Genomic DNA, 20,238 nt, shown 5'->3' on the forward strand with positions numbered 1-20,238 from the left:
ACATCTGATATTTGAACATTTTTAACTCATAGTGGTTTTTTATGTATAACTGCTCATTATATTGATAATGAATGAAAATTAAATAAAAGAATTATTTCATTTAAAATAATAAATGCTCCACATAATGGTAAAAATATAGCATCTTTAATAAATGATGAAATTATAGATTTTGGCATTCATGATAAAATATTTACAATAACATTAGATAATGCTTCTAATAATGATGCAACAGTATCTAGATTAAAACGATATTGACAAATAAAAGAAGATCAATGTAAAATATTTCATGTGCGTTGTTGTGCACATATTTTAAATTTAATTGTAAAAGATGGATTAAAATACGTTGATGATACATTATCAAAAATTAGAGGCATTGTTGCAGGTCTTAATAGTTTTCAAGCAAAACATGAATTGTTTTTTTATTGTTGCAAAATGTTAAATATGAAAAAAAGAAATATAAATTTGGATACGCCCACTAGATGGAATTCCACTTATAAACTTTTACAAATTATTACAAAATATAGAAAAATAGTAGAACTATATGAAATACAATTAATTAACAATGATTGTGAAACAGATATTGATGTATTAAATGATTATGATTTGTATATTGCAGATATTTTAAGAGATCTTTTTGAAGTATTTGATACTTCAACAAAAAATTTTTGTGGTGTATATTATCCATCTTCAAACCGAGTTGTCATGCAAATAACTAATATTTTTATTGTACTTCAAAAATATTTAAATTTGGATATATTTAATGATGCAATATTTGCAATGATAGAAAAATTTAGAAAATATTGGGGAGAAATACCTTTAATTTTTTATCTTGATTTAATTGTGGACCCTAGATTGAAATTTGAAGCTTTGGATGAATGGTTAACAATTATTTATTTTAATGACCAAATAAAAATTGAAGAAATTAAAAATGAAATAAATTCATTATTATATAATTTATATAACTATTATAAAGAAAAATATGGTGATGATATTAGTTCTATTAAATTATCACATACATCTACAAGTTCTTCATCTTTTTATAAAGGAGCTCTAGAAATGTTAAAAAGTCAAAAGAAGACAACAAATAGTTCTCCAAACAACACAATTGATTTAGATAGATATCTTAATATTGATTTAATTTCATTTGAAGATGATGAAGATTTTGATATTTTAATATGGTGGAAATCACAACAACACAAATATCTTGTGCTTTTTATCATTGCTCGTGATGTACTAACAGTTCCTGTGAGTACAGTTGCATTAGAAGCTACTTTTAGTGCAGGTGGAAGAGTAGTTAGTGATAAACGGTGCAGCTTAGCGCCATATTCTATTGAAACAAATATATGTGTGAAAGACTGGGCAATAGCAGATAAAAAGATATTTGATTCTATTCAAGAAGAAAATATGTTTGTCGATATGGAAAAACTAAAATCATTAAGATCTTTATGGATTTGCGATAGTTTGCCATCATCGCCAAGAGATAATGATTAAAATATTTTACTAAATGTATGTCATATTTTTATTTTTATTTTTGTGGTTGAAAAGTACAAATGATTGACAAATAAGTAGGTGCCAACCTAGTTGGGATGTATTTATTTTGTAGTGATGTAAACTTTTCCCATATTTTCAAATGTAACGTATACATTCAATGAATAAAATAGTTAACAATGAATATTTTTAGTAATGTAGCATTTTCTATTTCTTGAATATTTTTTTTATATATATATATATTTTTTTAAGTAGCGGGCCTACGGGCGGGCCAAAATTGGAGCCCATGGCCCGGCCCATCCAGAAATGGGCTCGGGCCGGGCCGGGCCACGTGCTTTTTGGAGACCCTTAGATAATTCTGCTCTATTAAATTATTAATTTTTGAAGCAAATTTTATTTAAGAATAAAAAGCTTTGATCTCAAGATGCTTATTTAAACCATTTTGACTCGCACCACACCTCTAAAGAATATTTTAAAAATTAAAAATTATTTTCACTTTATAAAAACTTATCATCTAAATCATTGACTTCATTAAAAAGAATAAATTCAATGTCATCTTCATCTGTTTGCACTCTTTAATTTATTTTTAAATAAAAAGAGTATTCGAAATCCTTATAATGCTCTCAAATGTTTTCTACTGTTATTTTTAATAATTTATCTATTGATTCAAAATCAAAATACAAAGAAAAAAAGAAAAAAATAGTTTTTAAATTTAGAGGCAAATTTATAATAAAAAAGGTTTTTAAGAATTTATTTTTAAAACATGTTATTTTTTAAAATAAATTTGAAGTATTTTAAATATTTTTATAAAGTATTTTAAGTAACAAATGAAAATATGAATAATGTTTCATCAATACATAGCATTGGTCATTTATATATATATATATATATATATATATATATATATATATATTTGAATTTTGAAATATAATTTTATTTTTAAAAGGTAATTCATAATTTGTTTTTAAAAACTATTTTTAAAAAACTGTTTTCAAAAAAGAAATCGAAAACTGGCCTATATTTTTATGACTAATAACTTACAAATACAAAACATTTATACCTGTAAATGTATATTCTCCGCCTAAAACTAAAACTAAAGCATTGGTGGGGGTGGGGGGGCGCGCTCAGGGCCATCTGGCAAGTGGCAACTATTTCCGGTCTCCAGAACCAAACGGAAACAGGCATGGCGGACTGGTCTCAACTCCACCCCGAGCTCCTAGACTTCATTGCCAAAAAGTTTAAAATCTACACGGACTATGTCCGCTTCCGAGCCGTGTGCCACAACTGGCGAGCCTCTGTCCCCAAAACGCCGCACCACCTCCCCACTCAACTCCCATGGCTCATGCTTCCTCAATCCCAACCTCACCACACCCACCGCCCCTTCTTCAGCCTCTCCCTCAACAAATTCCACTTCCTCCACCTTCCTGAAGCGTCCCACCGCCGTCGCCGCCGCGGCTCCTCCCACGGTTGGCTTCTTATTCTCGACGAAGCTCCTGAAATCTTTCTCCTCAACCCTCTCACCAGATCCAAGGTCCATCTCCCTCCTCTCTCCACTTTTCCGAATGTTGTCCGCTTCAACTTCGCCGACGTCGGCCGCGAGTACGCTCTCCGGACCTCGTCCGGCAATGTCTACACTCGGAGTCTCAAAAAGATGAGAGATTCGTTTATCAAGAAAACAATTCTCTCGTCGAGTCCTGCCAATGGTTCCGATTTCATCGCAGTCGTTATTCTAAATCAAACCGGCGATTTGGCCCTTTGTAGGAAAAGTGACGATTCTTGGACTTTTTTGGAGGATGCACAATCGTATTCTGAGGATGTTATATTCCATAGAGGATTGTTCTATGCTGTGAATAAGTACGGATCGATTGCTGTGTGTGATGTGAGCGGTTCGTCTCCTAGGGTTTCGATAATTGAAATGCCGCAGCAATTTGGTGGGGATTTGCAGTATTTGGTCGAATCGGGGGAGGAACTGTTGTTAGTTACTAGGTATCTAGATCTTACATATGATGTTGAGCCTGATCAGACTAGTCTGATCTATAGAACAACACGGTTCCAAGTTTGTAGGCTAGATTCGAAAGCCCCAAGATGGGAGGTGGTGAGCAGCCTGGGCGATCGGGCATTGTTTCTAGGGGAAAATTTGTCATTGTCTTTGTCATCTGTGGATTTTCCGGGATGTAAAGGGAATTGCATCTATTATACGGATGATTATTCTGAGGATAATTATGATGGCATTGGTGGTGAACAAGATTTAGGCATTTTCAACTTAGAAGATGGCAGCATCGAACCATTACCATGTTCACATTTTCGGATACGCTGGCCTCCACCACTCTGGGTTACGCCCAATCCATGTTGAATTGGGGTTATCTTGGTTGTAACTTGTAAGTACAATTGTTCATATTCTGTATCTATGCCGAATTTGTATATTCTTGTCATCGTAGTAATCATATCTCACAGCTGATAAGCTACTGGAGAAAAGTTGTATCATAATTGTTGGTGTTCACTATTGAATCTTCTACATGTATTTCTTTCCCATTCATATGTGATAGTATAAATCTAAATGTGGTAATGATTGCTAGGATTTGCTCATTGTTCAATGATACTATAGTAATATGGTATGAATATTTATAATGGTAAAGGAATTCAAGAAATATGATTGGACCTGAATACTTTGAGGCGATTTCAAATTTTTTAGGTATTCTTACACTAAGTTACAAGTCTCTGCGGTATAATTATACATAGCAATTTTGGAGGCCATGTGAAAGGCAGTCATTTTGAGGTAACTCGGGCAAGGCATCAAGACCTCTAGCTGTGAGACTTGATCTTCATAATTCAAATCTTCATTGAAAACAAGAAAATCAACATTTTGAGTAGTGTATAAAGGGGTATTCACATTGTTGGTCCTTCTTGAACTGCTCCTTTCCAGGATGCACATCATACTTCCAATCCACATTTATGCTTGATCTTCCATGGAAGTTCAATTGTTGACACTGATGTTTCCTTAATGTTGAAGCGTAGTTTTCTTCTTTTCGTTATTTTTAGTTAAGTTGCAGATCGTTATAAATGGTGTATTTGCTGAGCATTTTAGTTCTGCATCCACTTCTTTATTCAAAGTAAGAAGCCCCCAAATGGAATTTGTTACCTCTGATGATTGGGTCCCAACTATATATCATTGGTTTCCGGACCAATGTTAGAAGTAGTACTGTTAATGATATGCCCCTCACCACAAAATCCTTGATCAAACTCTATTTCTGATATCATGTGTGGTCATTTTTGTTGTTCTTTTTTGTCCCTCTTCATTTTTCAGCTTCAGTGTTGTACTTTCTCCAAGCGCCTCACTTATTTTGAGTTTGTATCATCAATTAAGATTATGTAGTTTTGATGTCGTAATAAATGTATTCGGATTGTATAAACATGCTAAACTTGTTGAATTGGATTCGTTGAGACCTCTTGAGTTGCGCTATCATTCACTACACCTTCATGGTTTGAAGTTCTAATACTTTTCTCCAAAAGGAACATTTCCTTTAACTATTATCAGCTATAATAATATTTCCAAGTGTCTTTCCAATACACAGGCAAGTTTCAAATGTTGCATGATTGAAATGAAGGTAGTGTGTTTGTCTGAGAACTTGCATTCAATTTGTTTTTATTGAAAGGGTATGTTTTGCTTAAATGAATTTAAATGGGTTGAGGGGATGGTGATCTTTCAATCTCAATGGAGTTCTTAGTCTTTTCAATGCTTAGATGGTTTGGTTAGTGCCTTTACACTTTACAGTATTAAGACTTTCTATGTTGCTTTGTGGGGAGAAATGGAGATGGGCGAGGGATTTTCTATATAGGTGTGTGGAGAGAAATGGGGAAGTCAGGCAACAGATAACCTATGATCTGTTCTTTTCTAAAGCTAAGCTGAAGCTTGCGATACAAGATATATCTTGATTCTTGAATGGTTGCCTTCAGATGTCCACCTTTTTTTGTCCTGAACCTGTGATGAAAAGGAAGACGACTTAAAAGAGATCTGATTCTTTGGAATATGGAAGATGTATAGGAAAATTTTAATAGTGAATTCAATCTGCCTTGTTGGAAAAAAAGAGATGCAATTTCCCTTTTTTTACACAAACCTTTCATCCCGCTGCTTATCTTCTTCCTCACTCCTTGCTTGATTCCCTTGGAAACCGAGAGCAAGGTCTGACCTCCCTGATGAAGCTACCCTTGGTTGATACTTTCACGGGATCCGCCTCAGCACTGGCTTGAAGAGAAGAGTTTCCATTGTCTATTACCTTTGAAACTTAAAGTACGTTTGGGAGTGATTTTAGGAAGTGTTTCTAGCTTTTATAACACTTTAAAAATTTTCATCCTTAAAGCATTAAAAATGGTAAAAATACTTTCTAAAACGCACTTTTAGACCAGTGGGGAAAGTCAATATTTTGATACTTAGTGTAATAAGATCCAATTGGAGGACAGGTGCCTTAATTAACGCCAAGTTTTTCCCTAGATTCAGATACATGTTTCTGCACTGCCTGATTTAGATAATCAGATTTGAGAGGTCTTCGTTGTTAGAAACTCGATCATTATCGATGCTTCGATTCGAATTAACAGCAACCGGTGGAGCTCAAGTTATAGTTTGGTTTAGATGGCTTTTACTGGGCTAAAACTTGCAGGCCTTTAGGCAGAGCTTTATTTCCTCGCTGCGAGCCCATCTTGAACGTTGTTTCAGGGCAAGATTCTTTTTAGTGGGCCAACTCATTACCTGAGTAGCAGGCCTTTTCTCCAGAATATACGTGTCATAAATTTTGAAACTCAACAAAAATTCCGAGAGCCAAAACTCTAGTGTATAAAGCTCCATCCAAAGGATGAAAAAGTACTTATTCACATCTCCTTAAAAAGGGGGAAAATGCAAATCGGACCCCAGAATCACTCCATTTGACTTTTACTGTACACATACTTTAAATTGATTTAAGTTCTACCGTTTTCACAGTGCTCAACAACTAACTTCACAACCACCTGGTATTCTAAAACCCTCGTAAATCATCCCTTTGCTTTGCTATGCTATGCACCTCATTGAGTACATTCCCACCGGCGAATCATGCGTTGGTGAAGCGTAGGTTCTGGGGTGATCACTCTCCAAACCGTAGTCCATCAACGGACGGTCTTCCAGTTCCTCATCGTGATCCAATACAAACTCAGGTATCTCGAGTCCGTTCCTCCTTACATGGCTCCACAGAAACTCAAGCCTGTTCACGTATTGAAGCTTCTGGTATAACCTACACGGTGCGCAGAGCAAAGTGTTAGTACCAGAAATCAATTAAACTAATTTAATTAGTTGGTAATAATATATGTTTTCAGAATAATCAAGATAATGATATCGTTTCGTTTTAACTCCGCGGATCTTGAATCTTTTTCTAAAAATATACGTCCACTAGAGAAGTTGAAAGCCTCCGTGACCACGGCACTCAAGTGCGCAGTTTAGCATAGGTAAGTGTAAAGTGCGCCGGGTATGGCGAGAGAGAGTATCTTTCTTACCCTCCGTTAAAGAGAAAACGACCAAAGGTGGCGAAGAAGAGCCTGGCCTGCAGACCGGGGTGTAGGAAGTAAACCGCCTCGATGTGATCTTTAACATTGATCGGAATGGCCTCGTAGATCGACCGGAGGACCGAGATTCCAGGAAAGTTATCGCTCCTCTGAACACCTGTGTGCACATACACCACAGAGAACGGCTTCTCTCCCAGCTGAGAGAAAATCTTCTCCTTCAAATACTTTTTCAACACCTCAACGCTTATAACCCGAGCTGATCACACAAAACCACAAACAACTCAATTCAACATCAACACCAAGATCAAAATCCACAAACCCTAACTACAACGTGCATAACCCAAAGAAAGAGACCGTCACTCACCGGGAAAGTACTTTCCGATGATAACAAGAACCTTCCGACCGTGTCTATCCGTACCTTGGATCTTGAAGATCTGAAGCTTCTCCATCAGTTGTTCTTGATCGACATGAGACAGGCCAGAAGCAGAAGAACTCATGGCTAAACCAAAGGTCCTAAACCTCAACCTCTTTTCAATAGTTTAATTGTTACGACTTACGAGCGCCAATAAAGAAAACATAACAATAACAGTTCGCCCAAGTTTTGGTCGTTGTAACTTGCAAAAAGCAAAGACTCTCCGTCGGCGGACTCCCCCATATATATATATATAGAGAGAGAGAGAAACTAGAGAGGGGGTGCGGGAGTTATCCGATTGAAAGGAAAAACTGAGATTGAAATGGAGCGGGCGGTTTGAAGGAATATTCTCAAGCATCTTCCCCTTATTTGGACTGTTAACTCCGTTATCTCTGACACGTGTGCTTATCCCACACGTTTAGGCACTATCTAAACACGGGTTTTGTGCGACTGTGTCCATTCTTCCTTATCTATGGACACAGGAAATACATCGATGTTTATTTCCTTCTTTATTTTCTTTCTTTTTCATTTTTTTGTTTTTACCAAATCAATCATCCATAAAAACAAAAAAAATTTAAATTATTTATATTATGAAAACAAATAGGAAATAGTAAAATTTTTATTCATAATTTATACAAATTTTCTGGATCAGACAAAATCACTTGAAATTTTTTTTAACGTGATTATTAAAGGTAACGTACGCCGTGGATGAACGAAGCTTCCGAAGTCATCCATCAAATAAAAGTCCAACAAGTGGGCCAATCTGTTTTGTTACATCCGTAGAAATAATTACAGAATTCCAATCCTTCTCCCATTCGAAACCGAAGAAAAAGTTGAAGTGTGGGCCACCGTCTGGGGACAACACATGACGAGGTAGGGTTTATCTAGACTTTACTAATTAATAATACTATTTTGAAACCAAAATGCTAATAAAAGCTCGTCCGACGCGGACAGGTGGTGGTTTATGATTACGTCTTTATGAAGAAAACGATAAAATAGTTCACCATCAAAATTAGTATCGAGGTGATGGGAGGGGTTGAATCATATGTGATAGACTGACTGGGAACTCTCACAAATATCTTCACTTATTTTAATCTTAATTTAAGTTATTTTCCTTATCTTCAATTTTTAAAATTCAAGATGATTTGGTATAATATTTTTTTTAATATAAAAAATGGAATTTCCATATCAGTATTTGGTTTTGTTCGATTTGCACTTGTATAATGAAATTTCAAAATGCCAAAAAAATAATAATAATAAAAAATTATGGACTTCTAAATATATAATTTAACTTACAAATAATTAGAAGGGGTATTGTTTATAAAAGTTCTATGAATATTAAAATATGTTTCACAGTAATTATAAGAAATATTTTTAATACTTTAATAATAAATTTTTTAAATATTATAAAAATTATAAATATTTTTAAAATCATTATCAAATACCCTTCATCGAAATGCTATGGAGTAATTAATTTTTTTTGTTCTCTGGATATTGGAAGGGAATTTTATGCTCCGTTTTCACCATTCTATCGAGTTTTGTCCTCGTACTAGTATTGTTAAAGCATAGTCTTAAAATGGACAAGCCCCACCTAACACCCAAAAGTCTTATCGGACTGGTGACACACGTTACACGTTTGAGCCAAGTGAAATATGATAAATATGTATATTCAAAATTCAATTTAAATAATATAAATTTTATTATTTAAAATATTTTTAAAAGTTTTAACAGAAAATTATTAAATTATAAATATTAAAAATTTAAAATTAAATGAGCGAGACACACCTGTGCCATAGACACAAGGCTTAACAAGCTAGCTTATAGCCCGGGAATAAGAATGATTGAATCTTACCCTTTCACAATTGTATTAAATCTTGGTTAGTCCTTTACGTGCTATATATTAAGTATTAAGTAAATTAATTTAATAATTAAAAGTGATTAAATAATTAATTTAAATTATTAAATAAATTAAATATATTTAATAAAATATTGAATGATATAACTTAAAATAAAAAACAACTTTAAATAATAAATAAAAATAATTAATTTATTATAAAATTCATATTTTTATTTTATTTTTTATCATCATTTACCATAATTTTCTCAACAATCCCTTTTACTATTCCACAACTTATATTGTTACTTAATATCTTTTACCTTAATTATAATTTATAAGGATAAATATATCAATTTGATTACTTGAAATAAATTTTAAGTTAATTTTATTAAATAATTTTAATACTTAATATAAAAATAAATAATAATTTTTAAGTCAATAATTTGAGAAGTTCTTTTTCCAAATTCAATAAGAATTTTGAAAAGAAAATATTACTTCTTCAGTAAATTCTAATTTGATTTATATTTAAAATTATTTTATATTTAATAAAAATACTAATATTATCTTTTAAAAATAATAGAAATAGATAAATTATATATATCAAGAATAGCTGTTCCAATACGAAACTATAAAAGAACAAATACAAAAGAACTCGAGGGTTAAGAGTCTTATAGACGATGATGAAGGTTGGTGTATGGAGTCTATGGACAAACTCAAAAAGAAGACCTCACCAATTGCAGGCTTGTAGCAGAGGAAGTGCCCACTCCTGTTCCCAATTCAAAACCAAACAGTGGAGATATACGATAGTCAACAGCCATCAACACAAAAACCAGGGGCTGCATCCAGGATATCAGAAGGATCCCTCTGACAATGCCTTGGGGACCCAAAAGAGAAAAAATAATAATAAAACACGACTGACCAATGGAATGCTCACCTTTCTTGGATTCTCTTTCTTTGAAGCTTCCTGCATTGGGTTATTCATCTGCCTAGGAAAACATATTAGATTTTGGTCCTGGGACAGTCTATCAAAATTTGTATTATCTTGAAATTTCTTTATCAATTTTAACAAGTCATACTCAAATTCTACATAGAGATGTGATTTCTAATTTCAATCACAAGATTAAGATGATTTTTGCTTTTGTATCTGAAGTCTAAATAGATTTGAATTTAAATGAAATTTGAATAGAAGTTGATGAAAATGTGTCTTTCAGACTATAGATTTAAAGAAAAAGTTAATTTTTTTGCTTTTTGTATTAAGCCAAAAAAATAAAAAATAAAAATAAAACTTAAATAAACGATGCAAAATCATTTTAAGTCTATTAAGATTAACAAAAATACTAACCTAATCAAAATGAATATCGAATTGAGACAAGAAAACAAACAAAAGTGATTAAACAAATGAATATAATGGTCATCATTTTAAACTGTTTGGCAGGCAGGAAAGTCGATATCAGCTTATGCAAAGTGGAATCTTCTGATTTGGTCATTATTCAGTGTTCAAAATGTCGGATGACTTTTGATAATTACATACACAGGCGAAAAAAAATGAAGATCAGATGGATTGAATTCCAATTGAAGCCAATGCGGTCATCACTTTCTCCTTAAAGGTTTCAGGTCACAAGTGGATCTGGGCAGTTTTCTAAACCAAGATAATTATTTCTATAGTCAAAGGGGAGAAAGACAGAACACCCTCAATATTCATGTCTCTGACGACCAGATTTGGGATTTCTATGGTTTTTTGGATGACATTAACACACCAAAAATGTCATTGGTTTATAGGACGTTGATCAAACAACGTATTCAAGAGGAGGTGTTGACTTGGTTTAAATTAATCAATGTCTTATGTAATGAAGCGCCTAACTTGGTTGTCCTACTCCAGAGTAGTTTCAACAGCAAGATAAAAAAATCAGAACACCATATCATGTACATTTTCTTCATAAACCATCCTGAGCTGAGCGCTTGTACTGACATTAAGGAGAAGGAAGACTCGGAAAAGTTAAAAGAGGAAGAAGACATGAATAGAGGATGGATTCTTTTGGGCATTTTATGCCTCAGTTACGTTCCTTCCATTGTTAGGGCAGGAAAGGCAGCTTGCCATGATCCATTTTATGGGAGATGCTATGGCATCCCTCACACCTGTCCTGCTGGTTGTCCAAAGCTGTGTGAAATAGATTGCAGGCTCTGCAAGCCTTATTGTTGTAAGATATGCCCTTCTCACTTTAATTTCATGGGGTAGTAAGTAGTATTGAACCCAAAGTCATTGGTTCCCTAGTGACCACTGGATACTACATGGCAAAGGAGTGATTTTATGCATCTTTCATTTCCTTTTTAGTTCCCCTTTTCAATTCTTATCTTGATTGTTTGAGCTAATAGATTGATACAAGTGTTAATCATTGTTGGTGTTGTTCGCTTGTTTTGCTTTTCTCTGTTGTGCTGCAAATCAGCTTGTGACAGGCCAGGAGCAGTGTGTCAAGATCCACGATTCATTGGAGGTGATGGGCTCATGTTTTATTTTCATGGCAAAAAGGACAAGGACTTTTGCTTGGTGTCGGATCCTACAGTTCACATAAATGCTCATTTTATTGGCAAGAGTGGCAAGAAGGGACGAGATTTCAGTTGGGTCCAATCTATTGGGGTCTTGTTTGGTTCCCATCAGTTATATATTGGTGCAAAGAAAGTTTCCAAATGGCATGAATCAGTTGACAATATGCTGATCCAATTGAATGGAGAAGAGATCATGGTACCAGCCGGAATGAGCAAAAGATGGAGGTCACCAGTGACAGGGTTGAAGAAGATCCAAGGTATAGCTGAGACAAACAAGGTCAAGGTTACAGTGGAAGGGCTGGTGGAAATAGAAGCACGTGTCGTTCCGATTTCTTCAGAGGAATCAAGGGTGCATGGATATGACATCACAGAAGATGATTGCTTTGCACATTTGGAGCTCAATTTCAAGTTTCACACTCTAAGCAAGAGGGTGGATGGAGTCTTGGGGCAGACCTACAGATCAAGTTACAGAAGCCGAGTAAAATTGGCAGCTGCCATGCCAATCATGGGAGGGGCAGATAAGTTTAACACTTTGCATCTGTTTGCAACAGATTGTGCAGTTTCTAACTTTGGATTGAAAAAAAGTATAGCTGAGGGTGGAGAGCCACTGACTACTTAGTGTAGAAGTGGTAAGGCAGAAAGGATTAATCTGCAGAAGGTAACAAGGTCAAAGGAAAGAATCAAGCACCTTGCAGTAATAAAATCAAATCTAACGGTGAGCTTCTAATGAATTTAAGAAATTTATCTTTATGGGGAAACGTTTCTTGTATGACGTCTTTAAGAAACATTTTCTTTTCTTTTTTTGGGTTTAACAGTGGAAAAAATTGAAGGTGCTGCCTGTTTAAAAGAAAGTTCATCGCTTTCCCTATTAATTTTATAGACAGGTGTTAAGCATAGGCACCAAGTTTTCATGAGCCAAAGGAGTATGCAAACAGTGGCTTACACTAACAATAAGAGAATACTTGCCTTGACAATGGGACGACCAGCCAACCCTTTCCTGGATACGGCTGGCAAACTGTCATTTGATTTGCCAGCGTTCATTTCCATGCACTGAATGGTCAGTTGCAAGCCCCCAATGGATTTTTCCACTTGTCTTTTTCCCTGAAGAAGCACTATACTTCACACAAATCAGTGTGAACAATTGGGGATCACCAATAATCCCTACATGAACATAATCCATCAGCAAAATGGTGAAATCGCTTTGAATCACGAATAATGATGGTACGCTTCTCAAGCAATGATGCAAACTTTGCAGTGCTGTGACAGTCACCACAGATTCTAAGATTCTTAGTTATAATTAGTGGCACACCAGAACCAGTCACCAAAAGACCAAATGCAATTGCCAATTTCTCACTGTGCTTATTGATCATACCCACTTTGACCTCCTCATCAATGTCGTGTAGAACGAACTCTGTTTTAGGTACACATCCAGCCTCCCGAATTTTCCTGATAAGTTCTTCCAGCTTGGTATGTATCTCGTCTGACCTGGGGTGTAATTGATCACCAACTACAAAGCGATGGATCTTGTTCCCATGCTCAATAAAACTGTATCCAGGATTTCTTGTAAGCCTCCTCTCCTTCATTAAAGCTCTCACCTTAGAAGCATCTCTCCATAGACCAGCCGCAGAGTATATATTTGATAACATAATATAGTTTCTATGGTCTGATGGGTCTAGAGATAACAATCGCTCCGCAACTTCCTTACCAAGTTCAACATTACCATATACCCTACAAGCACCAAGAAGAGCACCCCATACGCCAGAACTGGGCTCCATTGGCATGCTCTTAATCAGATCATAAGCATCTTCCAAACGTCCAGAGCGACCTAGAAGGTCAACCATGCATGAATAGTGATCTAACCGGGGCTCAACCCTGTAAACTTCAGACATAATCTCAAAATATTTCTTCCCCTCCTCAACAAGCCCTGAATGGCTGCAAGCACTTAACAAATGAGTGAATGTTACATGATCAACCTCCACACCTTCCTTGACCATGAGATCAAAGAGCTTAATTGCTTCTCTGCCACATGCATGCACAGCATAGCCTGCAAGCATGGCAGTCCAAGCTATTCTGTCCCGATCTCTCATCTCTTTGAAAATGTCCTCTGAAGCATTTAACCTCCCCAACTTTGCATACAAATTTAGAAGTGCAGTTGCAATGATGATATCCACATTAAAACCACATCTATGGATATACGCATGAATGGACTCTGCTTGTCTTCCTAGACCTGTATCTGTGCAAGCCCGAAGCAAGGCAACCATAGTGGCTTGATCAGGATTGATACCAGCCCTTTTCATCAAATTAAACAAATCCATCCCTTTCTCCGCATACCCATTATGATTATGAATCACAACCATTGAATTCCAGGACACTAAACTCCTCACAGGCATTTCCTCAAACAATTGACTAGCCGCATCTAAAAAACCTAACTTCCCATACATGTTAATGAGAGAGTTAACTACCTTAGCCTTCCCCGACATCCCCAGTTTGACTACAACCCCATGAATGGATTTCCCTTCATCTAGCGCTCCCATATCAGCACAAGCTGAGACTACAGATAAAAGGGTCACCTCATTGGGTTGCCTACCACTCTCTGTTCTCATCCTACAAAACGCATTCAAGCACGCACCCAAATACCCCCTTCCCGAAAGCCCCGACATCAACGAATTCCAGGAGACCAAGTCTCTGTTAGGCATTTCATCAAACAGCCTCTGTGCATCCTCATCATAGCCCAATTTGAAATACATTGACACCAAACGATCACCAATGAAACCATCACTGTAATTCAAAGATTTGATCACTCGAGCATGAATTGCGGAGCAATAGGATACGGACGTGCAAGAGCTTATAGCGAAAACGAGAGATTGAACAATTGAATCTGCCTGAAATGGGGGAGAGAGTTGAAAGCGATTGGCATTGCAAATTCTTCTTTTGCTGATGAAGAATTTGCACAGAAGAAAAGGGTATTTCTGTATGTGCGCGAATTTTTTGAAACTGATGAAACAATCGACGAAGAGAGAGTGTAACGAAAGTGATGAACGAGAAGGAGCTGACACCATCATATTCCATCATTAACACTATGAACCCGGAAAATGGATACCAACAACGATGAATTGTGAAGCTTCTCTAAAAATACAGCAACCTTTATTCGTGTTGAATCGTTTGAACTGTTTGGGAATGAGGTCAGTGTGCCGAAACGCGAAGGAGTGATTGTGGGAAATGCTAGTCCCACATCGGACGGTAGAGACGATGGAATTCCAAGGGACACCTATAAAATAAAAGAAGTTTTTACTAGTATAGCATCTTTGCGCTTGGGGCAATGACGCAGCTAGTGAGGTAATAACCGAGGCGCGTCAATTGCTGGTTGAAAACTATTTCCAAACCCCCTCTTTGGCCTGGGTTTGGCTCAGGCCACTGAGAATTTCTGGAAGGGCTCCCTCTAATCCAGGGTAAAGCCCTCAAATCCCTAGTTAAAAATTGTGTTTGGTTCTTAGTTCTTCTCACAATGCCTATAATATGATACTGTATGTTTTGGGTTCTAGATTGGGGTAGAAGGGGGATCGTATATGATCAATTTCAGGTCTTAGGCTATTTTTGTCAGCAGCCTATGGGCTCTGGATCAGAAGCTTACCCTTGGTTGTTTTGGGGCTGGGCTCGGCTTAAGTTTCTTTAAATTTTGAGAACCCAGCCCAATTGACAATCGTGACCCAATAAAGATACAAGCGCAGCGGTCCATCTGGACTGGACCAGCCCAATGAAAGTTACCGTATACGACAACTGCTGTCTTGTGAAGAAACCAGTAGTGTATAGAAGTTTCCAATGCCTGGCATCGTTTCCCGTGCAACTCCCACAGTTGAACACGTGGCGTTTGCATGCTGGTGCAGGTTTATCCGATCTCAAACTCTCGGGATATGAATTTTGATAGCAAATATGACAATTAAAATTGATTCAAATTTTTTGTATTTTCAACTTTTTATTCTATATTCTAAAATAAATAATTTTTTTTTTTTAAAAAAACTTCATGAAAATTGTCTTCTGGTTATTTTTAAAATTATTTTCTCACTTTTTTTCCCCTTAAATAACCCTATAATTCCAATATCCACAAAATGGAAAAATAAAAAATGTTATATGAAACAATTTAAATGTTGTTTCTCCAAATAAAACTAATAGCAAATTAATTCATGGTGGGTTTGTTATGATTGCAAATAAAATTTCTTATTTTTTAGAACAATTAATGATTTATAATCCTATTAATTTTAATTCATTTCAAAAATTTTAAACCCACAAAAGATATCCCAACATTTAGGATAACAAATTTTCTAATATTTATTAATATGATTTTATTTTAGTAAAGGTTTAACTTACTATGTATTTGAAAGTCCTTTATCAAATGAGTATTTTGCATAGAGCAGATAAAGAACGACCTCAACTAGATTTAAATAATAATCATAATTATATCAAATGATTTATAATTCTATTAATATTAATTCATTTTCAATTTCTTAAACCCACAAAAGATATCCCAACATTTATGATAACAGTGTTTCTAATATGGGCCTTAAAAACCACCCACAAAAGATATCTCTTGAGTCTTTACTATGAAAAAGCAAGTAATGTTATATTTGTATAACATTGTTTCTTTTTTTAAAAAAAAGAAATCAGTTTTTCTATGTAATGTCATGCTCAAGACTAAGTGGTCAGAAATTTTGACTACTCAGGGACCAATCCGTACAAAAGCGGTCTCATAAGTTAACGGTTCGAATCAAATCAATCAGCCCTCACAAGCCAATCCAACGCTCCAGATCCCATCTCCACGCATTGATTATCCTCTTATAGATCACATACAATCCCAAGAGGCCCTCTGCAGATATCTACCAACAGATGTACCGTAAGATATGATCAGATGCAAGTGCATGTCAACGTTTGGAAGGAGACCCAGATAAAGAGTTTCACAGAGAAGCAGAGATGTCAGACTTTGGAGATGGAGAGAGATGGAGAGAGAGAGAGAGAGAGAAATGTAATTATGAAGGTGAAATTAATAACCGGTAGATAGAGCAGAGTGCTTGGCCAATAAAGAGCTTCAGAAAAGGCCAATATGGCATAACCAATCCCTTCTCACACGCGTCTCACCCTTTTCTTCATTTCTTGGTTTGGTCAGACTTACCGTGTCTTAATTACAAGCTTATCTTTGGAATTATCAGTTTTTTATTACCATCATTTAACCCCTTCCTTATAGTTCTTCACTTCCCCACTGTATTCATCTCTTCTTTCTGGGTTTTCCGGTGGGTCTGAGTCGTCGCCGGGGGCACAATGTCGTCGCAGGAGAGAGCTGAGGACTCTACTCCAAACGGGTCCGGTGGGAATCTCTACTCTGTGTCGTTTGTCACCCATGAAGACATCGTTAGCCACTCCTCTCTGTTCTGGGATACTCTCAGGAGTTTTCATTATGAGATGGGCACCAAATTATCGTAAGACCCTTGTTTTTCCATTCCTCTTTCGTAGCTTCCAAACGGGTTTTCTTTCCTTTTCTTTTCCTTTTTTTAAATCGATTTATATATTTTTTGAAATTTTTTTGGTGGTTAATATCTGTGTATTTTATTGTAAGAATACCTGTGATTGGTGGGAAGCAGCTGAACTTGTATGTTCTGTATGTGGAGGTCACTCGAAGGGGTGGCTATCATAAGGTTATCCATTATTTAGAATATTTTTTTCATTGATTTTCCTTCTTCTTTTTTTCCCCTTTGATTTTTTTTTTCTTTCTATTGACAGGTCGTGATGGATAAAAAATGGAGAGAGGTGAGCTCAGTTTTCAACTTCTCTCCAACAACCACAAGTGCTTCATATGTACTGAGGAAGCACTATTACAACATCCTTAGAAAATATGAACGTGCTTACTTCTTAAAGGGTCCACCTTTAAACGCAACTGGTATCAGCTTTCTCTCTTTCTCTACTTGTAAATGGGTCTCCGGCTCTTTGGTTTTCTTTTTCTTTTTAATATAAATTTTATTTGTTTGTTTATGGGTACTGTGTTTGGTTTCTGTGTAGCTTCTATCCCTGTCAGCGACCTCTCGAATTTGCAGCAAACGGCTGATGCGAGGAGAAACGCCTCTAATCCTCCTATTGGAGGTGAGTGTTGTGGAAAATTTATAAGATGATAAAGTGGGCATAAACCACACACCACATATATTTGATTGGATGTCTCTATCTGAAGTTTGCTCCAATGGTTTCGACTGTGTGATCAAAATTGGGATAAATTTTTATGTATATTAAGGTGGGGTTGGGGTGTCAGTTACCCTTTGTTGTGTAGACAAGTGGGGTCTCTCAGCATCCTCTCCTTGGGCCCATACCACACTGCTAATTCTCTGGAGGCCTAGGAGAGGGGTCCTGAAGAATCCGGGCTTTTAACTTCCTCCGCAGTTGAAGTGAAGTACTAAATTTTTGTTGTGTTTTGGGGCAATGACCACACCTCTTTATTGGGGTGTGGCCCTCACAGGTTGAAATAATTAGACTAGTTAGTTATGTGGCTTTTATCAATTGAGTCCAGCTTTAATGTTTCCGGGAATTGATCTGTTTGGCTTTTGATATCTAATGATCAATTATTGAAATGTTGGTCTTTTGGATGCAAGGCTTGATCCAAGCTCGGTTTAATTGCATTCTGTATTTTGATGAGGGGGGTTTTTTGTATGGTAGTCATATGTGTTCTTTCTTTTGTACTTTGTGGGCAAACATTTTCTACCCATCCCTCCAACTTTGGCATAGAAAGTGAGGCTGCCATTTTGGGTGGAGACTCTTCTCCAAATTCTTTTGTTGCCAATTTTGCAGCCAAAATGTATAGAGTGATCTTCTCCCTTTTTGGTATTTGATTATTCAAAAGAGTTAGATTGGACCTCAAGTTGAAAATGATGGACCTTTAGATATATATTAGTACTACTGAATCTTGTTTTTCCCTCATTTTCTGTATCCTTAGCTCCCATTTTAGCTGTTGGGACGATAAATGCAAAGTTCGATTGCGGGTACTTGGTGTCGGTGAAAATGGGGTCTGAAACCCTGAGTGGAGTGCTGTATCATCCTGGGCAGCCAAGTTCATACACGCCAATCAGAACTTCCAATACTACTGCTTCTCAAACCCTGATTACAAACAAGGCAGCACGCAAGAAGAAGCGAAAAAGAGGTGGCGAGCCCGGCCGCCCCAAGCCCAACAGGAGTGGTTACAACTTCTTTTTCTCAGAGAAGCATGCATTATTCAAGTCCCTATATCCAGACAGAGAGAGGGAGTTTACAAAAATGATTGGAGAGAGTTGGAGCAGCCTGAGCCTAGAGGAGAAGGAAGTAGGCCAACCCTTTGCTCTGACCTCTTCTATCCTTGCCAAAGACGAATCAAACATGTATGCTCTTGGGCTTTCATCCATGCTTTAATTGAAACTTCATTTTTGTGTAGGTTTATCAGAAGCTCGGGATAAAGGACAAGGAAAGGTACAAGAAAGAGATGAAAGAGTACAAGGAGAGGATGGGGGCTGTGCAGCAGCGGCCTCAGGTGGTGGTGGAAGCTGGCAGGGCTGACAATGGGGGTCCATAGCAGCTGTTTGGTTAGGCTGATATGGTTTTTCTGAATCTTGATGCTTATAGAAAGCCGTTGGTGGTCTGGCATAAACGAGCTTGTATAATATGCTCATACCTGGTCGATGATGTTTTTCACTCTGCTGGACCGGCTTTTCTAATCCTCTCTCTCTCTCCCGCTCTCTCTCTCTCTCTCTCTATATATATATATATAGTTTTTAATGTTTTACAGAGGCATTGTACTTTCAAGGTGTCTCATTTTGTTAATGAGTTTTTAATTGAATTGATACATACTATTGGCCCTTTTTTTTTCTGATTGTTTTTAGAAGCATCACATTCATAAAATGCCATTCTATCAAAATGGTTGTGTTGTTTAATAGGTGTTTTGGTGAAAGGTGGTTGCCTTGATTAAATTCTTCAACTAATACCATCTCACTGGGAATTTTTTCATCTCTAGTGCCAATGAATTATTAAGAATCCTAATGAAAAATGGGATATGGATCATAATTTTCACTTTGAAAATGTTAGGGACTCTCCCTCTCAGATGAACTTTGTGAATGGGTTTTCCGTTAAATCCTTCATAACCCTATTGCACGGACGGGAAATTGGCAGTGGCATGCCACCTGCGATTTACATTTTACCAATATTCATGGAGATCCATATGGTTATGTTAAGGAAGTGCAATACTTGTCCATTTACTTACAACCTTCATTTACGAAAACGGCCATATCTTCCCTCTGCATCTTTGCCTTGGTTGAGTCTCTTTCAATCATGCGGGTGGTGGTTTGTTTGTTATGTCTAGGTTTTATAGTTTGAGATTATTGTCCCCTCTTCAGATTTTCCATGTTATAACTTCCTTTAATGCTCTCATGGC

At 36.4% G+C, this 20,238-nt stretch overlaps 5 protein-coding genes and 1 non-coding gene across 6 annotated transcripts; 4 read left to right on the top strand and 2 right to left on the bottom strand.

The window, feature by feature from the left end:
- The first annotated feature begins 2,581 nt into the window (after window positions 1-2,581).
- On the top strand, window positions 2,582-4,066 carry LOC117906155 (F-box protein SKIP23-like). Its single transcript, XM_034819115.1, has one exon. It carries the CDS (start codon window positions 2,672-2,674, stop codon window positions 3,839-3,841), a length of 1,170 nt encoding a protein of 389 aa, XP_034675006.1. The 5' UTR covers window positions 2,582-2,671; the 3' UTR covers window positions 3,842-4,066.
- Window positions 4,067-6,292: 2,226 nt separating this feature from the next.
- LOC117906152 (protein GDAP2 homolog) lies at window positions 6,293-7,725 on the bottom strand. Its single transcript, XM_034819112.1, has 3 exons — window positions 7,379-7,725; window positions 7,006-7,270; window positions 6,293-6,746 (listed from the first exon to the last, which is right to left on the bottom strand). The coding sequence occupies exons 1-3, from the start codon at window positions 7,509-7,511 to the stop codon at window positions 6,527-6,529; spliced, it is 618 nt and encodes a 205-aa protein (XP_034675003.1). The 5' UTR covers window positions 7,512-7,725; the 3' UTR covers window positions 6,293-6,526.
- Window positions 7,726-11,184: 3,459 nt separating this feature from the next.
- LOC117906975 lies at window positions 11,185-12,604 on the top strand. The gene is made up of 2 exons (XM_034820273.1): window positions 11,185-11,461; window positions 11,708-12,604. The coding sequence occupies exons 1-2, from the start codon at window positions 11,185-11,187 to the stop codon at window positions 12,424-12,426; spliced, it is 996 nt and encodes a 331-aa protein (XP_034676164.1). The 3' UTR covers window positions 12,427-12,604.
- Window positions 12,524-15,336, bottom strand: LOC117906129 (pentatricopeptide repeat-containing protein At5g40410, mitochondrial-like). Its single transcript, XM_034819087.1, has 2 exons — window positions 12,757-15,336; window positions 12,524-12,582 (listed from the first exon to the last, which is right to left on the bottom strand). Exon 1 carries the CDS (start codon window positions 14,867-14,869, stop codon window positions 12,956-12,958), a length of 1,914 nt encoding a protein of 637 aa, XP_034674978.1. The 5' UTR covers window positions 14,870-15,336; the 3' UTR covers window positions 12,524-12,582; window positions 12,757-12,955.
- On the top strand, window positions 15,109-15,264 carry LOC117908031. Its single transcript, XR_004650148.1, has one exon. It is a non-coding gene; the product is annotated as a U4 spliceosomal RNA (small nuclear RNA).
- Window positions 15,337-16,695: 1,359 nt separating the features above from the next.
- On the top strand, window positions 16,696-19,676 carry LOC117905969 (high mobility group B protein 9). Its single transcript, XM_034818869.1, has 6 exons — window positions 16,696-17,275; window positions 17,413-17,491; window positions 17,577-17,733; window positions 17,853-17,933; window positions 18,775-19,136; window positions 19,246-19,676. Exons 1-6 carry the CDS (start codon window positions 17,118-17,120, stop codon window positions 19,381-19,383), a joined length of 975 nt encoding a protein of 324 aa, XP_034674760.1. The 5' UTR covers window positions 16,696-17,117; the 3' UTR covers window positions 19,384-19,676.
- Window positions 19,677-20,238: the final 562 nt, after the last annotated feature.

Source organism: Vitis riparia, chromosome 18 (genome assembly GCF_004353265.1).
Source record: "Vitis riparia cultivar Riparia Gloire de Montpellier isolate 1030 chromosome 18, EGFV_Vit.rip_1.0, whole genome shotgun sequence".
NCBI classification, from domain to species: domain Eukaryota; kingdom Viridiplantae; phylum Streptophyta; class Magnoliopsida; order Vitales; family Vitaceae; genus Vitis; species Vitis riparia.

Bases quoted from the DNA above. Each gene is read 5' to 3' on its own strand.
- LOC117906155 (XM_034819115.1), top strand. From the start codon at position 2,672: ATGGCGGACTGGTCTCAACTCCACCCCGAGCTCCTAGACTTCATTGCC.
- LOC117906152 (XM_034819112.1), bottom strand. From the start codon at position 7,511: ATGAGTTCTTCTGCTTCTGGCCTGTCTCATGTCGATCAAGAACAACTG. The intron at 7,271-7,378 runs GTGAGTGACGGT...TTGTGTGATCAG, and splicing joins CATCGGAAAGTACTTTCCCG to CTCGGGTTATAAGCGTTGAG. The intron at 6,747-7,005 runs GTAAGAAAGATA...CGCACCGTGTAG, and splicing joins CGTTTTCTCTTTAACGGAGG to GTTATACCAGAAGCTTCAAT.
- LOC117906975 (XM_034820273.1), top strand. From the start codon at position 11,185: ATGTACATTTTCTTCATAAACCATCCTGAGCTGAGCGCTTGTACTGAC. The intron at 11,462-11,707 runs GTAAGATATGCC...GCTGCAAATCAG, and splicing joins GCTCTGCAAGCCTTATTGTT to CTTGTGACAGGCCAGGAGCA.
- LOC117906129 (XM_034819087.1), bottom strand. From the start codon at position 14,869: ATGATGGTGTCAGCTCCTTCTCGTTCATCACTTTCGTTACACTCTCTC.
- LOC117905969 (XM_034818869.1), top strand. From the start codon at position 17,118: ATGTCGTCGCAGGAGAGAGCTGAGGACTCTACTCCAAACGGGTCCGGT. The intron at 17,492-17,576 runs GTTATCCATTAT...TTCTATTGACAG, and splicing joins GAAGGGGTGGCTATCATAAG to GTCGTGATGGATAAAAAATG. The intron at 17,734-17,852 runs GTATCAGCTTTC...GTTTCTGTGTAG, and splicing joins TCCACCTTTAAACGCAACTG to CTTCTATCCCTGTCAGCGAC.